The following is a 20895-nucleotide window of genomic DNA, read 5'->3' on the forward strand; positions in this document are numbered from 1 at the left end:
TGTTTTTAACAGACCTTCATCGGATGATGAAAAAGTGCTTGAAGCACTAGATCCACTGTTTACCATTGGTAAGAGTTCTCCCAAAAGTCCTGAAGGGGAGAATCTCAGTAAACAGGATTTGCACCTCTCACGCAGGTCTGAGAGGATTAGAAGAGGACCCAAGAGGTATTCTCAGGAGTTTGCCAACACAGCAATTGCAAATTTAGCTGTGCTGAGAACTCCAAAACAGGCAGCAGTCACACAGGCTAAGCCACAACAACAGGTTGTCAAACGCAACACTGTTTCTGTCAACAGAGCAACTGCTCTGGTCCCCTGGAAACCAAAACTGGTAAAGTCAGTCTCAGAGAGTTTCACAGCAGGAAAGTTTTATTTTGTTTATGACAACTGTTTGTTTACTTCTCTTAATGATGCTCTCACATTTGCATCTTTTTCCATTTCAGGATTCAGGGGAGATGTTAGCATAAATCCTATACATGGCACAGATGCGGCATGTGGCTGAATTGTTTACTTTATATGATTGCTGTAACTTTCCCACACACAGGAGACTGTGTAACTTGATCTCCTGTCATGTGATGTTCTTTGTTCTGTTTCTACTTTCACTTCTGAACGGAGAGTGATGGCGAACACACTTAAACCACACTCTCTGAATAAACGTAGATTAGCACCTACGATTGTTTGCTGTCTTCTTTACCGAAGCCAGTGGCAATAGTAAGAATATTGGTGATTTACACCCCAATATTCTAACAGGGGAACCTCGTGCCTGGGGGTGGAAGGTGGCATTCCTGGCCTCTGTTTGACCCTTGGGATTCTCCTCAGTCTTATGCCCCCATCCCCTTGCCAGATGCCTCACCTTCAAGGAGTGCATTTGCCCAGCTGGAATGTGTCATTGAACTGTGATAATGCCTCTGGCTTGCCTTGATGGAGGGGTGTCTGTAGAAACCTCTGACTTTTTTGTGGCAGGAATGTAGATTACCATAGAAAGGTAGGACTTAAAATTATTCTTCCCACGTTTTATTCCCTCTGACCCACCCACCATTGGCACTATAGAATTCAACCCTAAGGCTGAAGAAGTCCCACCCCCACCCCCAGCTGTTGTAAACCAACATCCCACTTCCCCTTTTCCAAGTGTTTATAGTAGGATGAAATATTCTGCCCCCCCCAAAAAAATATTTTAAAAAAAGTGTTGTTGTTTAGTCGTGTCCGACTTTTTGTGACCCCATGGACCAGAGCACGCCAGGCACTCCTGTCTTCCACTGACTCCCGCAGTTTGGTCAGACTCATGTTGGTAGCTTCGAGAACACTGTCCAACCATCTCGTCCTCTGTCGTCCCCTTCTCCTAGTGCCCTCAATCTTTCCCAACATCAGGGTCTTTTCCAGGGAGTCTTCTCTTCTCATGGAGCCTCAGCTTCACGATCTGTCCTTCCAGTGAGCACTCAGGGCTGATTTCCTTCAGAATGGATAGGTTTGATCTTCTTGCAGTCCATCAATAAAAGGGTACTTGCAAGTTAAAGTTTGTTTAGTGGTGATAACCCAACCCTTTTTTTTGCAGAGCTGAAAAAAATGCTTTTCACTTGCATTTCACTTTTCTAGTTTCTATCCCTTTAAGACATTCTGCCACTTACCTGGAAACCTTTCTTTTAGAAGGTGACCTGCTTATCTGTGTTTTTAACAGCTGAATCATATAAAGCAAACTTTATCCTCTTGCCAGCCTGTATTTATAGATGTATAAACAAGCGCGGCAGCAGTGAATTTGCAGTTTTGCAAATGTCGAGAGTGGCAGAGGTTAGCTTCATGCACTTCAAAATGAAAAGTGCTACAGAAATAGATTGGACAAAGATGTGAAACTATTGCCATGAAACTCATTTCAGTCATTTGAATTATCAGCATATTTTATTGAAAGTAAAGGTAAAGGGACCCCTGACTGTTAAGTCCAGTCACGAATGACTCTAGGGTTGCGGCATTCATCTCGCTTTAGTGGCCGAGGGAGCTGGCGTACAGCTTCCAGGTCATGTGGCCAGCACGACAAAGCCGCTTCTGGAGAACCAGAGCAGCACACGGAAACGCTGTTTACCTTCCCGCTGTAGCGGTACCTATTTATCTACTTACACTTTGACGTCCTTTCGAACTGCTAGGTTGGCAGGAGCTGGGACCGAGCAACGGGAGCTCACCCCGTCGCAGGGATTCGAACCGCCAGCCTTCTGATCGGCAAGCCCTAGGCTCTGGTTTAGACCACAGCCCAACCGCGTCCCCCTTTATTGAAAGTACTTTTTTAAAAAAGGGGGGTTGCTAAAATGCAATAAGATGATAACACATCTTTCTCTTTCAGCAATACCTTGAAAAAAATTGCTTAGTTTGGTTATAACTAGGGAGAGATTTGAGTAGCTGTGGAGAAAAGTGTGTTTGACTTGTTACAGAACTCCTTACCCTGCCAGTTGACATACACATTTTTTACTTGCAGCTTCTTTGTAATGCTGGTCATACTGAAGAAAAGCTAGGTTTTACTTATGAAAACATCATCATATGGTAAGTCTCTTTCTCTTTATTTTGGAGCATTATTTGGACCATTCATGAATGATAAGCCAGTGTTTCTGTGACTGTTGTTTCAGTTGTAAGCTAAACAGCATTTTGAAGGCCAGTGTGTTGAGGTCATGATTCAGATTGTTCTGAGTATGTGGCAGGTGCACTATCCATTGCAGAGTTCTTGATTCTGATACAGCATTAGAAGCTGAAGACCAGAAACATCTCAGCCATGATCAGTTCTTGTGTTGGAGGAAGGAGGCACTGGTCTAGATTCTGGTCTTGGCTCTGTGCCCCTTTTGTCATTTCTTGTCCCTTAACTTCTACCCAGTAGCATTTTTCTACCCAGTCTTTGGTCATAGGGATGCCCTGTTGAAATGCTTAGTGTGAGCCTGGTAGCTTGTCTCAGATGGCACCGACAGGCTGCTGTTTGCCAGGTTTTCTACTCAGTTCATTGTGTAGTAAATCTGTGAGCAATTTATCGACTGAAAAGTCTGATTTTACAAAGTTAGCTAAAGTCCTGCAGGATTTCTTTAAACTATTGCATCGAAATTTTGTTAAAGCAACATGCTTAATATTTTATAAGCATAAATACAAAAGATGGGGTTTTTTTTTGTAGTGGTAATCCGCTAGCGGGTAACCCGTTCTTTACGTTGAAGCCAACATTGTCACCAGGCAGAGCTTCACTCAGAGCTTCATGGTGCATCTCCACAGATTTTACTTCAGTTGTAACATTAACTGGGGCAAATGTTACTACCATGCCTGGTTTCAGGATACCAACTGGAACGGTACCAATCCCACCAATTTTGTAGACATCCTGAAGTGGCAGACGCAGTGGCTTGTCAGTTGGACGAGTTGGTGGCAAGATAGAATCCAGAGCTTCCAGCAGTGTAGTTCCGCTAGCATTGCCATCCTTACGGATCCTTCACTTTTATCCAGTGAAGAATCTTGATATTCACATACTATATTGTTCTCTGCTAAGTTTGTGTATCAGAAAATGTTATTTATTTTACCATTAGCATGGGTAGCAGTCCACATCTCATTTACTGCTAAATTCAGTAGAACTTGTACAGCATAAGTCTATAACCCTGCTACATTAAAATCAGAGAGAATTTAGCACTTGTTGTCTATAGCAGTTAAGTGGTATACAGTCGTACCTTGGTTCTCAAACACCTTGTGACTCAAACGTTTTGGCTCCCGAACCCCGCAAACCCGGAAGTAAGTGTTCCAGTTTGCAAACTTTTTTGGAAACCCGAAAGTCCAACGTGACTTTTGATTGAGTGCAAGAAGCTCCTGCAGCCAATCGGAAGTCGCACCTTGGTTTTTGAACATTTTTGGAAGTCAAGCGTACTTCCAAAATGGATTCTGTTTGAGAACCAAGGTACGACTGTATTGTAAACAAATAGAGTGATATATTACTTTCATGGGCAATGAAACCACCCAAAAGATAATTGATAACTTCTGTGTTACCAATCACTACTTCAAATCTGAGTGCAGATTTTATTTTTCTTCTTTTTGGGTTTTAGACATTCACTTGAAGTCTAATCTGATATTTAAAACAAGATGTGACATTGCAGCAGCTTGTGATAATTTTTGTGATGATTCCTAATATTTTAGCAATTATTTGATTTCTACTTTAGAAGGGGATGTGGCTAGTGGACTGGATCCAGTTCCTACCCTACCTTTAATTATCATTTTTTTAAAAGTGCAAATGAATCCAGACAAGAGAAACTAGCACCTCCTATCTAATTATTGGTATTAAAGAACCATTACATTAACAGATTGCTAGAGCTATTATCTGTCTTTGAACTTCTCAACTAAAAATCCAGTTAATGTGTGCCAGCTGTAGAAAGAATGGATTCCACAGTCAAAGGGCCTAAGGCAGATAATTCCCCGAAATAGCTACAGAGGTAAGCAAAAACAGTCTGTCACTAAGCAGTGTGATCAGAATAGCCTCCCTAACCCTGAAAGTGGTGAACAATTGGCCTCTGTTTGTGCAAGCGGGACCATCCAGCTGAGCCTTTGAGACGCATAAGCTCTTTAGCACTGATTTTTTTTTAACCAAAGAAGCTTCAGAACAGGAAGCATTGGGCCACACACATTCCACACACCCTAGCCCAAATAATGACATCACAGGCTGAGATGGTAAGTATTGTTTAATATTCTCTGCACTGTTGGTTGAATTTTACAAATTGGCATTGATGCCAGCTAGCTTTGAAGTGGAAACCAAATTACTTATTACCAAGCTGTTGAAAACTTGGTGTTCACAATTGTGTAACTATTTAAAATGAGGACATGCTTTTCATGGAAACAGGCAGTCTTAACTTACTTTCATTATTAATATTGTTTTCAGCAAGGAGAAGAAAATGCAAAGAAGTGGAGAGTTTTGCTTACATCTTGGGTGTTAAAACGTCTAACATGAATAGCTGTGTACTTAAGCATGGATCTGTTCCTGTCTCACAGAAAGGAAGAGGGAGTCTGTTTTTAGCAAAAGGGACACACTTAATTATTTAAAGCCTGAGTAATTTTCTTATCATTTGCATCATAGTTTGCGGTTAGCTTTACTGAATGAAGCAAAAGAGGTGCGAGCAGCAGGCCTACGAGCCCTTCGATACCTTATCCGAGACTCCAGTATTCTGCAGAAGGTGTTAAAATTAAAAGTGGATTACTTGATAGCCAGGTAATAATAAATTGATACTATATTTGAAATCTTTTTCGTGATTTGGATAATGAATCACCATTTATATGACTCTTTGAACCTTTTCATCTGAGCAGATGGGAACCCGTTACATTTAATATCCATAGATGCCTGCTTTGAGTGACGTGAAACAATAAGGGTTGCATGCGGCAGTGTCACTCAGCTGATGGTCAGGCTTTCTTTGATGGAATGAGGAGAGAAGAAATATTTAGCAGTTCCCCTCCCTGCAGCCTCCTGTACCTGAGTGACGCTGTGGGCTACAATCCCAAATGCACAACTTTTCAAAATAAATTTATTTTGAAATTGGAAATGGGAGAAACACGACAAATCAATAAATATTTATTGCATAGCCTGGTTTTATTGAAAGATAGCCTCAAATATATTGTTACATTGGGTTTAGCTGGTTGCACAGAATGGTAATGACTAAATTGGAGAGTAAATTGAGGGGCGTTGGTGCAAGTGGCTGTCGGGACTGTTTTGCACCAGTCATCTCAATAACTTGAACCTTGCCGCTATATGCTCCAAAGTGAAAAATGAATATATCTGGGAAATGCACGGCTGTTTTAAAATGCACTACATTCTGCCACCTTGAACCCTAATTAAAGTATTTCCTCCACATTTTTATGCTTTTAGGTGCATTGATATACAGCAGAGTAATGAAGTAGAAAGGACACAAGCACTTCGTTTAGTCAGGAAGGTATGTTCGGAAACAATAGTATAGTGCAATTTTCCACTGAATAACCCAAAACCAAATTCTGTATGACTATGAAAAAAGCAGTGGACATGTTGCTTTAATGTGTGAAATGGCTGGAGTGTTGCAACTGTGTTGCAAATGGGGTTGTAAAAATACAGTGGAACCTTGGTTTATGAACACCTCGGTTTACGAATTTTCAGTTTACGAACGCCACAGACCCATCTGGAACAGATTAATTCACATTCCATTACTTTTAATGGGAAAGTTCACTTCAATTTATGAACGCTTCAGTTTATGAACAGACTTCCGGAAGCAATTACACCCATGCTTCGGGTTAAGTACGCTTCAGGTTGAGTACTCCGCGGACCCGTCTGGAACGGATTAATCCACTTTCTATTACTTTCAATGGGAAAGTTCGCTTCAGTTTATGAACACTTCAGTTTATGAACAGACTTCCGGAACCAATTGTGTTCATAAACCGAGGTACCACTGTAGAAACAGAGTTTACTGCCCCTTCTTCCTACTATTGTACTGTATAGCCCTGTGGTCAGGAGCCCTCAGACCAAGCCATTTGAGGACAAAATAATTACATTCAAAACTACTTCTGTCAATGCAATTTACTTTTCACGCTCAATTACTGCAGCAATGTATTGAGCTACTAACAGGTATGTTATCAGTAGATATTAAGTTGTAAGTTTGAAGCGATAAGCCAAATCACTTAAAAGTATTTCAGAAGATGGGATTTTATTTCTACTTTAGTTTTAGCATGCCAAATGATAAACAAACTAATAAGCAATCTTCATTTTTCAATTCTGTAATACAGACAAAATTTGTTAGTAAAAGAACCCAAGCTATAATAAGTGGTCACTTGTTTGTACTTTCCTGCCACCCATGATGAGCATAAGTTTGTTCATGCCTTCAGTTCAAGAATGTAAGTTCTTGTATTTGTGAAAGAGATTGCTACTCCGTTTCTAGTGTAATGGTACAAAATACAAATTAATTAAATGAAAGTTTATCTTCTTGGAGAGAGAAGGGTGTAGCTTTTCCTTTGAAGTCTAGTCTAAAGGAGCTTCCTGTTACATAGTATCAGATGATGATTTACAAAGCAAGAGTTTCTCAAAAATATTGTAACTCTTTCATTGTTGAAAGACAACTTGCAAATAAAGCAGATTCCTCCCTCCCATCCTGTCATAAGTAGGAAAGGAAGAAATTTGATGAGTTCCTATAACTAGACTATATAAAGGGCCACATAGTCCATTGCATCATAGTAGTTGTTCCAACATTTTCCATAGTAACTAGAAATTTCTTTGCTAAAGCCAATATACATGTCTTAAACCAGGCATAGGCAAACTCGGCCCTCCAGGTGTTTTGAGACTACAATTCTCATCATCCCTGACCACTGGTCCTGTTAGCTAGGGATGATGGGAGTTGTAGTTCCAAAACATCTGGAGGGCCGAGTTTGCCTATGCCTGTCTTGTACTAAACTTTCCCTAATTTAGAAAGGTTGGAAAACAGTGATTGGAGTATGCAGTGCTCAGCCTCTCCCTCTTTTTGCACAGTTATTTGTGTGATGTATATTCTACTCCACCTTCCTCCGAAAGGTTCTTGTTTTCCTTTGGGGGACTTCCCACATTACTTTTCCTGAGACCTATGCCGATGCTGTATTTGAGGGGGAGAAACACTGTGTGGTGGTGAATCATGCCTGCCCTGACTTGCTTCTTGTGCGCTTGCTGATGCCTGACATTCATGCACTTGAATGGGGTTGCATAGGAGGCCACACATGTAGGTCTAATGGGTGCAGTCTTGATATTCTGTTTTCGTAGTGTATAAATTACATGGATTAGGCTTTTGCACATTGTGCTGTATGTGTGGAGGCCCTGATGCAAACAGGACATCCATTGTGCAGATGTCATGCGGAGGCAGTATGGATCTGCATGATCCTTCTCAAATACAGTGGCTGCATAGAGGTATGGAGACCCTGGAATCATTTGCTTTTCTAAGAAAATGCATGAGCCCTGTGGTGCTGTTTCATTTCCAGCTTTGCCCCACAATTTATCTGCTGCGAACACTTCAGGACAGAAGGGGCCATTCTTGCTGAACACCATTTAGAAACAGCTTCTTGAGTGCATATCTGCTACTCCCTAGTTTAATTGAACCAGAAGGCCCTGAAGAGAAATCTGCATGGTTGTGCAGTAGATCCTTTATCTTAGTATGGCTTCTAACCTTTTACAGTGCATAGCCATCTTTATGTATTTGTCGAAGAAACTGTTTAAAAAGAATGTGGAAGCGAAAGAGCAGAATACAGAGCCCAAATGTGCAGGTGGGAGAAAGAGTTTGGTACAAACAGATAGCAGAGCCAATAGTGTTGTTTTGTAATCCTACTGTAATGTTGCAGTGACAAACCCATCTCTCCATTTCTTTTTGCATTTCTTTGCAGATGATCACTGTGAATGCTTCATTATTTCCTAGTTCGGTTACCAATTCCTTGATAGCTGTTGGAAATGACGGCCTTCAAGAGAGGGACAGGATGGTTCGAGCATGTATTGCAATTATCTGTGAACTAGGTAAGAAAGTTGAAAAGTATTATAGTTTTGTTGCGTAATTTAATTATGGACATTTATATTTCAGTGTTTTAATAGGTTTGTTTTATTGTGTGATTTAAGTATGGCGTGTTTTTAATTATTTTGAATTTTAATAATGCTGTACAATTGGTTTCTATCTTTTATAAATGGATTAGAAGCCTATTTTGGCATTGGTAAATACCGTAAGTAAATAATGATATTTTTTCCCTGAGCATCCAAGAAAAGGAATTTACAATATTTTTTGACTTTAAACAAAAAAAGATTTTAAGCTGAAATCTTAACATTTTCTTGATATGAAGCTTAACATAAACATAGAAATAAGATTCGATGAGAAATACAGTTAATTGGTTCAGTTAATATCATTCTCTTTCAGCAATTCAGAATCCAGAAGTAGTTGCACTTCGAGGTGGTTTAAGTACCATTTTGAAAAATGTGATCGACTGTCAGTTAAGCCGTATAAATGAAGCTCTCATAACAACCGTCTTGCATCTTCTCAATCATCCAAAGACTCGACAGTATGTGCGTGCAGATGTAGAATTAGAGGTAGGAACTTCATTTTCTTATATAGTCTTAGTTTATCAACACTTAGGTTGCATTCCACACCCCACTTAACTAGGATTAAGACTCACTTAATTCAGTAGGATTTACTGAACAGACATGCTTTGGGTTGTTGCCTCAATCCGGTGATCTATATTATCCATATTTTCTTTTTAAACAAACCCTTAAAGAAGCCCTCAATTGGCAGTACTTTCTGCCAGGTCTGTCAACAAGTAAAAGTTGCAAAAAGATGCTGCATATATTCTTTTTCAAAAGGTAAGTAATAATAGGTCATTCTAATTGGATGCTGCGACGAAAGTCCTTTACTTTCCGTCTTATTTTACAACCAACTTCTCAAATTATAAAAGAACCAATGGGGGTATCCTGAGGTAAAGTACACCTCCCACTATCCCATTTATTCTCCCTGTAAACCCCCTATAACGCTTGGGGTTTAAAGATAAAATGAGAGCACTCTTCCAGCACAAAACGTGGCCAGGTACCTATATAGACTCGAGGCTATAAGTAAGACTGTTCCTATGTGTACTCAGATAAGGGTTTCACTTCACTAGAAACTCCCTTACTGTAAAGCTAGCCTCCTTCCTGGGGTAACTTTTTTACCATCCAGAACCTGTCTCCTCCTTTAGCCCCCCCCCCCTTTTATTGGTGCACTCTCAGCCACAAACTAACCTTTCTCCTCTAAAAGGCAGTTTTGACAGTTTAAAAGAGCTCCCCACCAACTGGGTTCCTGGATACCTTAGCTGGAAATTGAAATAGACGATTACTGGTATGACACTTTAAAGATGGATATTTATTGGCTTGAATCTTAATGGTTGCTTTCTGGTATCATTGGTACAAACTTAATTTCACAGGTAACGTTCTTGGTAATCAAATAACAGAATACCTATCAACTACTTCATCTACTCTAAATCTACCTTCTCCACGACCACCCAAGCTCCCACACAAAAAACCCTCAACCGCCACTTAATGGCTGCACATATACAACAGAACATTTATTTAAAAAAACCAAACAAACCTGTCACAGATGCCTTGACTTTACTCTGCTTCATAGATAATTTTGCTGGATGTATCTTTGTTAAGGTCAGAAGCAAATTCTATTTTCTATATCACTTAAGAAAGAACTACTTATGTTGGAATAGACAGTATTTTTTCAACATTTAAACGATGGATAATAATAAAGATTTTATGGTGATGATGGGAATGACTCCAAACTTTTATTTCCTTACTGCAGAGGATATTAGCGCCCTACACAGACTTTCACTACAGGCACAATCCAGATACTGCAGAAGGACAGCAGAAGTAAGTACAGTCTCCATTAGCTGCTACTTGATAACACTGATATTCAAGTACTTGAACTTTCTATCCTGGGCGAGGGCTTTTGCAAGCCATTCTCTGACTTTTGAGGGCACGCTTTCATGAGTGATACTATTCCCTGCCCCTCCAATATTGAACACTCCATCTGTCCCATGCATAGCAATTTTCATTTTAACAATCCTCAGTAGAGAAAATGGGGGTGGAGGAGAGAGAAACCCATAATTTTCATATTCTTACCATACAATTTTCACAAATCAAAGATACCCATTTGAGTGTTTAATAAACACAACTCAGTTTAAGATGGATATTTATTCTTAATATTGTTTTTTATGGCAGGGAGGACCGAGAAGCACGGCTGTCTGCTAGTAAAATGGGAATTGTTGCAGCATTTCGATCGTGGGCAGGTAAGAACTTGGTTCAACCTTTAGAATGATGGCATACTTGGAGTGTGGGGAAAAGGTGTATGTTACTGGATATATATATATATATGCACACTCTTGTATGCCTCATGTGAAAATGGGTGGTTGACAATATTGGGAGATCTTATTTTCAGGGACCACATTTATGGAGGGTGGTTGTAATTGTTCTGAACAACCATTTCAAATAGATGCAACAAGAGGTGAAGTTTGAGAACTGATTGGCAAATTAAAAATGAACGAATTATCTGGTCAGAAAGCACATACCCAAGATTTCTTTTTAAAAACCAAATGTGGTAATTGGAGCTCTTTTAACTGTTAATGCATTAAAAATGTGCATCCTGCCTGAGCTCAATTAAGTTATCAGGGCAGCTTGCAGTGAAATAAACATATTTAAGTCAATTTTGAAATAAAACAGCTGCAACTGCAAAGTTGAATCAACCAATACTGAATTGGGAGAAAAAGTAACAAACACAGCCGATACAATAAAACCACTTCAGCTAACATTTAAAAGGCCTATGAAAATAGATCTCCCCCCCCCGGGGGGGGGATTGAAAAGGCCAAGTAGGCACTAGACAAAGCCTCCCCAAAGAGAACATTTTATAGATAGGGCACCACAATGGAAAAGTCACTTGCATTGCTAATCCCAGAAGGCTGTGGAGTTTGGAAAAGGGCTTTCAACTGTTTTAGTGCATGAGCCAGTATTTGGGGAAGCAGGCAGTATATGCAACTTGCTGCTGAAATTGGCCTTCTTATCACTGGATTGAAATTGTGACTTTTAAAAAAAGATTCAGGAGGAGCTAGAATTACTAAACGTATACGGGAGAAAAAATATTGCTGAGGAAGAACAAGTATCAGAATCAGTGCTGTCTTGTCGATCTTTTAGAACTAAAACATGACAAAGTAGCTGATAAAATAACAACAAAATAAATTGTTGCAAGAGCATTAACAGGAAGGTTTTCGCAGCAACACAAAGCCATCAGGGAGGGGGTGAGATGAATTCTAGGGAGAGAATTCCACAACCCAGAGGTAGCCTTTAAAAAGCCTCGGGTTCCTGACAAACACAACTCTGAAATTGTCTGGACACAGAAGATAACTTCTTTAGAAGTTCTGATGGGAGGCTAAAGCTTTGTCGTTGGCAAAAAAAACAAAAACAAAGGGAGATGTGGTGGAAGTTTATAAAATACTTCATCTCACAGCTGTGCAGTTCATTGCCATAAGATGTGGTTATCTTAGGTGGCTTTGGGAAAGGGTTAGGTGCATTCATGGAAGTTCTAGGTCAGGGGTCCCCAGACTTACCGGGCTTTGGGCCGGTTCCCACCGCACCGATCGCGCGGTGGGCCGGCGGGCGGGGGAGTGCGCATCCGTGCGGGCCTGCGGGCGGGGGAGTGCGCGCCCGTGCGCATGCGAACGGGCGCTTACTGGCGCGCTGGCGCGCTTCCAGGTCGGAAAAAGCGCCGGAAATCATTTGTGTGCATGCGTATGGGCCTCCCCCAACCCAGAAGTGCACCAGAAATGACCTCTTCTGGGTCGGGAGAGGCCCATACGCATGCGCACAAAGGATTTTCGGCACTTTTTTCCGACCCGGAAGAGTGCCCCCGCGCTGCGCGCCGTAAGAGCAGGCGGCGAGCGGTGGAGGTCGCCGCGGGCCGGATTGGGAGCCCAATTGGGCCGCATCTGGCCCCCGGGCCGTAGTTCGGGGACCCCTGTTCTAGGTCTATCAACAACTATTAGCCATGATAACCAAATGTTGTTTCCGTGTTCAGAGGCAGTGAACCTCTGAATACCAGGGGCTGGGAATTGACCATAGGGGAGGCTGTTCCTGTCCTGCTTGGAAGCTAGCATCTGGCTGCACTCTTGAGAACAAGGTGTTTGAGTAGAGAAACTCCTTATCTGAACCTGCAGGATTCTTAAGTTTCAATAATTATCTGGTACGATTCCCATTTTTCGGTAGCATCACTTTGGCCAATATTATTATTTTCTTTTATTTTGTTGCTTCCTGGCAAAGCGAATGTTGCTCTCTTTGAGCTATATTATGATGATGATTCCATGATAAAAGAAACACATTTTGCTCATGGTTCTAGAAATCCTGTGACATTTATGCTGTGTTATTTTTAGACCAACTGTCTGTTGTTCAGCCTGTGGCAGAAGTTTTTCCACTGGGTATTTGCACGTGCGTTTGCCATCATGTAATTATGCATTATATTTTGTTTTTAGGCATTATTAGTTTATGCAAGCCTGGAAATTCCGGGATCCAATCTCTCATTGGAGTGCTGTGTATACCTAATATGGAAATAAGGGTATGTGTTTGACTTCTACAAGATGGATTCTGAGGGCTTGTATGCTCGCTCTTCTCGTGTAGACAGATGTACAAATTCTGTTTTCTCAGAAATCGCTCTGTGTGTATATATCTGTATTATTGGAGGTTGTGCACACATTGGCCCTCTGACTCCATGGCATGACTGACAGCTGGAAGTGCCACAAAGCTACTAATGCCCAATTGCAGTCCTCAGAGGCTACAGAACCTCTCAAGAATGAGCAGAGTTGGGAAGCTGTAAGTTGAGGACGACAGTCACTTGGAAATAGGGACAGGAGAGTCAGGATTAATCCTTCTTGACTGCCTGAAGCTACAGTGTTGGAGCAGAGAGGATAGGGTCTCTGAAACAAGAAGAGTGACAGCTGGTCAGATCTCCCTGAAGTGGCATCGTCTGACCCAAATAATCATGAAATGAGAGCACGAGATAGGTTCTAGAGCAAGAGAGTTAACAAACAAAACAAGTTGAGAGAGGGGTTTTTTTTATACTGTTGGAATAACAGCTGGAAGATTAAAGAGTGAATCTATATATACCCCTGAGTCATCTCATATTATTTGTGATGTGTTCACTAGGCATCTGTGACTTGCAACAAGCCTTATTGCTCACTACAAGATATTAAATGCTAAAATTGTATGAATGAGCAATGTTATTTTATTATGGTCATGCTTCTAAGAGGCAGAAGCTTAGGATCCGTCTGTAATGTAAAATTATTTGTGACAAACTGTTGAATGCAAATCATGCTATGGAAGACTATTTTGCTTATTCCTTCTGTGCCCTCTGGGCCACTATGGGAAGAGGAGTGGACAGCTGTAGGGGAAAATGGTATCAGCAAAAGTCACCCCTCACACTCCAGTGCAAATTCATTAAATTTCTACTGGTTTTTAAAATTCTATTCCTTTTTATGTTTATAGCGAGGACTGCTTGAAGTTCTTTATGATATATTTCGCCTTCCTCTTCCTATCGTGACAGAAGAATTTTTAGAAGCACTTCTCAGTGTAGGTTAGTATTGAACTTGCGTGTTACTCTTCATTCATTGGGAAAGCTTATCAAGTCCATTCCTGTAATGGCTTCTGCATACTTGTGTTCAGCAGTTCATTGCCAGACTAAGTCATGAGTACCTTACTGTAGAATTGCAGTAACCAGAAGCTTCTCTGTCTAAACAGCAGAAATATGTCTGCCACTTAGCAACAAGGATTCCTGCCAAATCTCTGATGGAAGACTCTCTCAGCACGGGACTGGCAACACTAAATGCTTAACTTATAATTGAAGCCTGAATGGCTTCTGAAACACCCCCATGCTCTTCCAGATAAAAGGCAGTGCTAATCCAGATGATATCAGTGATGGAGCTGGGTTACATGTGCTCAGGTAGTCCTTAAAAGTATCTGGGATCCAGGTTGTTCAATCAACACAACCTTAAACAGTTGCACAGCCTGCCATATGCTACAATTTTTAGCAAAGGTGCTACATGCTGTCAGAGAGCTGCCCCCACCAGCAGTCTAGCTGCTGCTTTCCTCACTTTCTGGAGCTTCTGGACTAGCCCCACGAGCAGCCCCACATAGAGCACATTGCTGTAATCCAGCCTCAAGTTTGTCACTGCATTGGCCAGGCTATCCCACTCCATATACAATTGTAGCTGGCATACCAGATGAAGCTTATAAAAGATGCTCGTAAACACAGATATCACTTGGATGTCTAATGATAAAGGAGTATCCCCAGGCTAGGTACCTGCTCCTTCAGAGGGAGTACACCTCCATTCAGAACAGGCAGTTGACCTATCTTACGGAACAACCCTACTCACAGAGCTTTCATCTTCCCATGACTCTCACCCAGTTTATTGCCCCTCAGCCAATCCACAATTGCATTCAAGCTCTGGTTCTGGGCGTAAACAACTGCTGCTCATGCAGGTGTTGTGGAGAAATAGAGCTGTGTGTCATCGGCATAGTGATGACCCTGTGCTCCAGATCTTCTACTGACAGCTTCATATAGATGTCATTCATAGCATATTGTGGATTCCCTCTATCGATGAAGATTCCACTTCCAGGTTTAGTTATCAGAAAATTTAAAGTTAAAGAGGGTTTAACTTCCTTGCAAGGTTCCTCCTGATTCATCCCTGCAAGCATGCTTTATCAGCCTGGCCATCTCCTCGACACCAACAGGCTTCTCTTACATTGTGACTGTTCTGTTGTTGCTTTTTTGTGCATCTGCAGGTCATGTGTACACATGAACAATTTGGCGGTAGCTGGCAAACAAAGGAAAAAGGGATGCCATAAAGCCAAGCAGCAGCTTGAAGTGCTTACTGATTAATTCATCTGCTGCTTGGCCTTCATGGTGTCCCTTTCCCTCTCTCAATTAATGATTCCTGAAGTGTTCACTTGCACATATGAACTGCAGATGTGCAAACAGCAGAGAAAAATAAGCGCATAAACAATAGTATAACAAAGTTAAGTAAGAGGTGGCAAGGGGCAGTGGTGCAGACAGATGCTAAGATTTTGTTTTGCAACAAGGCTGAATGTGTCATGCCTCTGTCCCCCCTTTTGCTCTGATATGCTCAGGCAGTCCCCACACTTCCCTGTACCACCTTTCCACTCTTATGAGGATGTACTGCTAAGAGCTAGGCTTTTTCTGGTTATTTCACTAAACCCCCTTTATTCCTGCTGCCACCACAGATGCTATTTATCTGAATACTTACCCCCAATGCAGCCAAGAATGAGGCATGTGGTGTAATGAAACTAATTTGTTAAACATAAAAAGGTTTCAACATGACTTGCGTACATAAACATACGATTTCAGTTTTCTTGCGCCATTAATGGGCGCATTAATGGCTATTATAAGGTGGTTCCTATACAGTAAGGTTGCAACGTGCGCTTTCAGCTTTTCGTGCGTGGTAAAATTAAAGGGGGAGGGGGAAATGGAAAGGGGGCAGGGTTAGAAGGGATGTAAGAAATCCACAGTATCCCTCATATACATGGGCATATTAAGCAGATACTAAATGGTTTCTTATCAGGGATGTTGCATTAACAGAATCTTTGAGGTTCCTTCAAACTCTGTGGTTCTGAACCTGAAACATGTAAAGTTCTATTAAAGTGTGGAAAAAGTACATTTTACTTGCCTTTAGAATAGGTCCACCTTGTGTACTTTTATATGTCACCGACTTGTATGTCTTTCTGAGATAAATGTGAGACCATTAGTGCCTACTGTAATTTAAACCTGATACCATTTATTATGTGATTAACTAAATGGGAGCTTATGTGTATTTATGTAGCTATAAAGCACACACACTAGCATAGAAATCAAGCAGGAGACAAGGAGAGTGGAATAACAATACCAAATCAAAATGAAAGGTGACTAGGGATTATGGTACTGGCATACTCCCTTGCTCTTGTTAATTAAACTCAGAATTTCCACTCGGTGGCTTTCTTGTAGATCCAAGCCGGTTTCAAGATAGTTGGAGACTTTCTGATGGTTTTGTTGCTGCAGAAGCTAAAGTTATATTACCTCACCGAGCCAGATCAAGGTACTGTGTTGTTATCAAAAGCATTAATGCCACTTCTGCTTGCTTCACTTAGATAATATGAAAAAGAGCATGAAGCTGATCTCAATTTTCTTTTGCACATTTATCTAGGCCTGACCTCATGGACAACTACTTGGCGCTGGTTCTCTCTGCTTTCATTAGAAATGGACTCTTAGAAGTACGTTCAGACTTTCATTTAAATGACAATTAGTTAACTCTGTTGTAGTAGGTTCTGGGCAAAGCAGAACAGTGAGATGGTTACAATAGCGTTTCACTTCTTACTTACTCCAGGGTCTAGTTGAAGTAATCACAAGCAGCGATGACCATGTATCCGTCAGAGCAACAATCTTACTTGGGGAACTTTTGCATATGGTAAGGAAGACTTTCTTTCATGTACTGATGATTAAATTCTTTACTTTGGGAATCTTCCAAGCATGGAAGAATAGTTTTAAAAGGAATATTTTACTTAAGGAAGATGGTATAGTTACCGAATACAAAGAATTCTCTGGTTCCCTAGAAGTGTGTCCTTGCTCCAGTAAAAGATGCAGTAGGTTATAAAAAGGTCATAGGATCATAGAATTGTAGAGTTGGAAGGTAACCCGAGGGTCATCTAGTCCAACCCCCTTAAATGCAGGAATATCAACTAGATCATACATGACAGGTGGCCATCCATCCTTTGCTTAAAAACCTCCAAGTCCACCGCTTATCATGAGAGTTTGTTTTACTGTCAACAAGCTCTTACTGTGAGAAAATTATTTCTTCTTTCTTTTAACTTTAATCCATTGGTTTGGGTCCTATCCTCCAGAGCAGGAGAAAACAAGCTTGCTCTATCCTCCATGTGACAGCCCTTTTGATATTTGATATTAGATATGGCTATCATATCTCCTCTGAGTCTCCTCTTTAACAGGCTAAACATACCCAACTCCCTCCACTGTTCCTCATAAGGCTTGGTTTTCAGACCCTTGATCATCTTGGTTGCCCTCCTCTGCACATGTTTCAGCTTGTCAATATCCTCCTTAAATTGTGTTGCCTAGAACCGGACACAGTACTCCAGTTGTGATCTGACCAAGGCAGAATAGTATACTTCTATACTTCTGTTGTTGCAGCCTAGAATAACATGAGCTTCTTTTGCTGCTGCATCACACCTTTCACTTTCTTCCTGCTGCTATGATTCAAAACCCTGCTGTCTTGTTGAGAACTACCAGAAGGACTAGGGACTGGGCATGGCTCCTGCCCAGTTAAGTTTCCTGTAGACTTGTCTCAGCTATGGAAACTCGGCTAGTTCTCTGATGGATCCTTGCTTTCTTCAGTGGATTACCGGCCATCCCTGGATGGCTATCTAATACTGGCTCAAGAGAGCACAGTCAGCTCTCATAATTGGTTTACAAGCTCCCTGTTCATCATTCATTATTTCTGCAGGTTGTTAATTTTGTACTTTTAGAATTAAGAGCCCCAGCTATAAAAGTCATTCTCCAGAGAAGCAGCTGTGTTAGTCTTTTGCAGCAACAGCAAGACTCCAAAGATTAATATTTATTATAGCATAAGCTGTAATAAATAGCTTACATTCAACTTCATTAGATGCATGGATCCACTGCTTGTTGGCTCCTTTAATGTGGTTTGCCAACTGATAATATCTCAAGGAAGTGGGTTTTCCAAGAGAATTGTTAGAAATCTTGTCGAAGCCTGCAACATATACAAGCAGTTAGCAAATGCTTTTTCTACAGTTGTCATCAAATTCAGTTGTTTGGAACAAACTTAGTTGGTCTCTAAGGTGCTACTGGACAATTTTTTATTTTTTAAAATTTATGTCAAATTCAGTATTTTAAAAAAAAATCTGTATTAGCTGAATTGTATCTGAAGGGGAAAGAGAAGGGAAAAAGTGATTTCCTTTTGGCAGAGTTCTGTTTGTATACCATTCAAGTTAAATTGGTTTCCATTGGGTGGGACCTGGGCTGTATCTGAAAATGAAAATCTGTGATGTTTCTTCTCTTTTTCAGGCAAACACCATTCTTCCTCATTGTCATAGCCATCACTTACACTGCTTACCAACTTTAATGAACATGGCAGCTTCTTTTGACATCGCAAAGGAGAAGAGACAGTAAGCATACATTTTATTAACCTGCTGAAGTTACCCTAAATTGGCATATCCAATTCAGTATAGCTGCACTTCTTCTTACGGCTTATCTAAATGAGTGGCTTTAGTGATTTTATATATTTGAAATTAAAAGCCATATTATCCAAAGAATACAGAGCAGTGGGCATGATAGTAAATACATTTATCAATGGGTACCATATCTGAATGGTGCTGTGGGTTAAACCACAGAGACTAGGGCTTGCTGATCGGAAGGTCGGCGGATCGAATCCCCGCGACGGGGTGAGCTCCCGTTGCTCGGTCCCTGCACCTGCCAACCTAGCAGTTCAAAAGCATGTCAAAGTGCTAGTAGATAAATAGGTACCGCTCTGGCAGGAAGGTAAACAGCGTTTCCATGTGCTGCTCAGAAGCGGCTTAGTCATGCCGGCCACATGACCCGGAAGCTGTACGCCGGCTCCCTCAGCCAGTAAAGCGAGATGAGCGCTGTAACCTCAGAGTCGTCTGCGATTGGACCTAATGGTCAGGGGTCCCTTTACCTTTTACCATATCTGAAAGGCTTTCATGATAAAAAAACAACTCAGCAGAAACGGGACGAAGAGCAGGAAGAAACAAAAGCCATGAAAACAAGAACACAAGTTTCTCTTCTTTTTTTGGCTAATAAACTAAGCTATCTAATATGTACATTGTATGTACATTAAGTCCACCTTCCATACAGTGGGGAAATTAAGATTTTTTCTTCACCCTGTGTTTTCTGAATTACAGATATCTCACTGACCTAGTTTACATGTAATGCTGGTCATGTGGCCAGCATGACTAAGCCGCTTCCGGCGAAACCAGAGCAGCACACGGAAACACTGTTTACCTTACCGCTAGAGTGGTACCTATATATCTACTTGCACTTTGACGTGCTTTCGAACTGCTAGGTTGGCCGGAGCTGGATCCGAGCAACAGGAGCTCACCCCGTCGCAGGGATTCGAACCGCCGACCTTCTGATCGGCAAGCCCTAGGCTCTGTGGTTTAACCCACAGTGCCACCCGCGTCCAAGTTATCTCTAGTCAGGTTCAAATTCTAAGTTTGCCCTCTTCTTAAAGCCTGTGATTACGAACCCAGAAATGGAGTGATTACTCTTTAAGGAGTGAGTTGTGGTTTGCTCCAGAATACCTGTGATAAACTTTTACAGTAGCCGTTTAAATAGTTAAGTGGAATGTTTTCCTGTCTCAATTTAAAACTGGGAGCGCTCCTAAAAGGAACAAACTCAGGCTCAGTTTATATCTGCCTCAGATTAGTTTCTGTAAAAGGTCATCTCTGTCCATGTTTGCAGCTTGGTCATGCATCCAGGAGCATAATGACTCCTGTGTGCCTCCCCACCATTCTTCCTGTAGCTGTGACAGGCAGGTGCAAAGGGGGGGCTGTGTTGTTCAGGCCATTGTTAGACTTTGAAGCCATCTTCTAGTGCAAAGATCCCTGGGAAATGCAGTTTGACTATATTACGCATCCTTTCAGATTCCTTACTAAAGGCAGTAATCTTATAGAAAATTTTGACTGTCAACTTTCCCCCTTGGTAGACGGGCCAGCGCTGCACTAAATTGTCTAAAACGCTTTCATGAAATGAAGAAACGAGGACCGAAACCTTATAGCCTTCATCTAGATCACATTGTTCAGAAAGCCATGTCAACACATCATCGAAGGGATCAGTATCGTGTGCAGAAAGACATATTTATTCTAAAGGTAGCTATTTTACTGCATTGTCTGTGATTTTCCTTTCCTTTCTTTCTTTCTTTCTTTCTTTTGTAAACAGCCAATAATCTTTATTGATTTAAGCTGAATTTTCAAAATAAGAGTTGCTAGGAATTACAAGTTTAAATGAAAACCTTTCATGGGGGGGATAGGGTGGGGAAACTGTTGCTCTAGAAATCTGACATGGCTTCTGAGTGCAGAGCGAGAAAATGTGGGCATACATTTTGGTGGTGGTCTGTCTACAGTTCAATATATTTTAATCATCTGCAAACTTGTGCATTACTTTCTAATGTTGATGCAAGTGTTTGCAGCAGTTTGAACTTTGACTTCTCTTCTTCCTTCTGCTATTCAAGGATACTGATGAAGCACTGTTAATTAATCTAAGAGACAGCCAAGTTCTTCATCACAAAGAGAATCTTGAGTGGAATTGGAATCTGATAGGGACCATACTTAAGGTAAGCCGT

General features: G+C 41.1%; 1 protein-coding gene across 4 annotated transcripts in view; it reads left to right on the plus strand.

The window, feature by feature from the left end:
- Positions 1 to 20895, plus strand: part of RICTOR (RPTOR independent companion of MTOR complex 2) — a 70513-nt gene that overhangs the window by 21392 nt on the left and 28226 nt on the right. For all 4 annotated transcript variants that reach the window (XM_035100375.2, XM_035100376.2, XM_035100377.2 and 1 more), the window contains exons 4-18: positions 2459 to 2523; positions 5066 to 5197; positions 5849 to 5912; positions 8347 to 8473; positions 8865 to 9034; positions 10278 to 10345; positions 10697 to 10764; positions 12994 to 13076; positions 14003 to 14090; positions 16515 to 16605; positions 16714 to 16780; positions 16894 to 16974; positions 18600 to 18700; positions 20260 to 20422; positions 20785 to 20886. In XM_035100375.2, coding sequence (XP_034956266.1) covers positions 2459 to 2523; positions 5066 to 5197; positions 5849 to 5912; positions 8347 to 8473; positions 8865 to 9034; positions 10278 to 10345; positions 10697 to 10764; positions 12994 to 13076; positions 14003 to 14090; positions 16515 to 16605; positions 16714 to 16780; positions 16894 to 16974; positions 18600 to 18700; positions 20260 to 20422; positions 20785 to 20886 — 1470 coding nt within the window. The remainder of the gene's footprint in view (positions 1 to 2458; positions 2524 to 5065; positions 5198 to 5848; positions 5913 to 8346; positions 8474 to 8864; positions 9035 to 10277; positions 10346 to 10696; positions 10765 to 12993; positions 13077 to 14002; positions 14091 to 16514; positions 16606 to 16713; positions 16781 to 16893; positions 16975 to 18599; positions 18701 to 20259; positions 20423 to 20784; positions 20887 to 20895) is intronic.

The sequence above is a fragment of the Zootoca vivipara genome, chromosome 11 (assembly GCF_963506605.1).
Source record: "Zootoca vivipara chromosome 11, rZooViv1.1, whole genome shotgun sequence".
Lineage (NCBI taxonomy): Eukaryota > Metazoa > Chordata > Lepidosauria > Squamata > Lacertidae > Zootoca > Zootoca vivipara.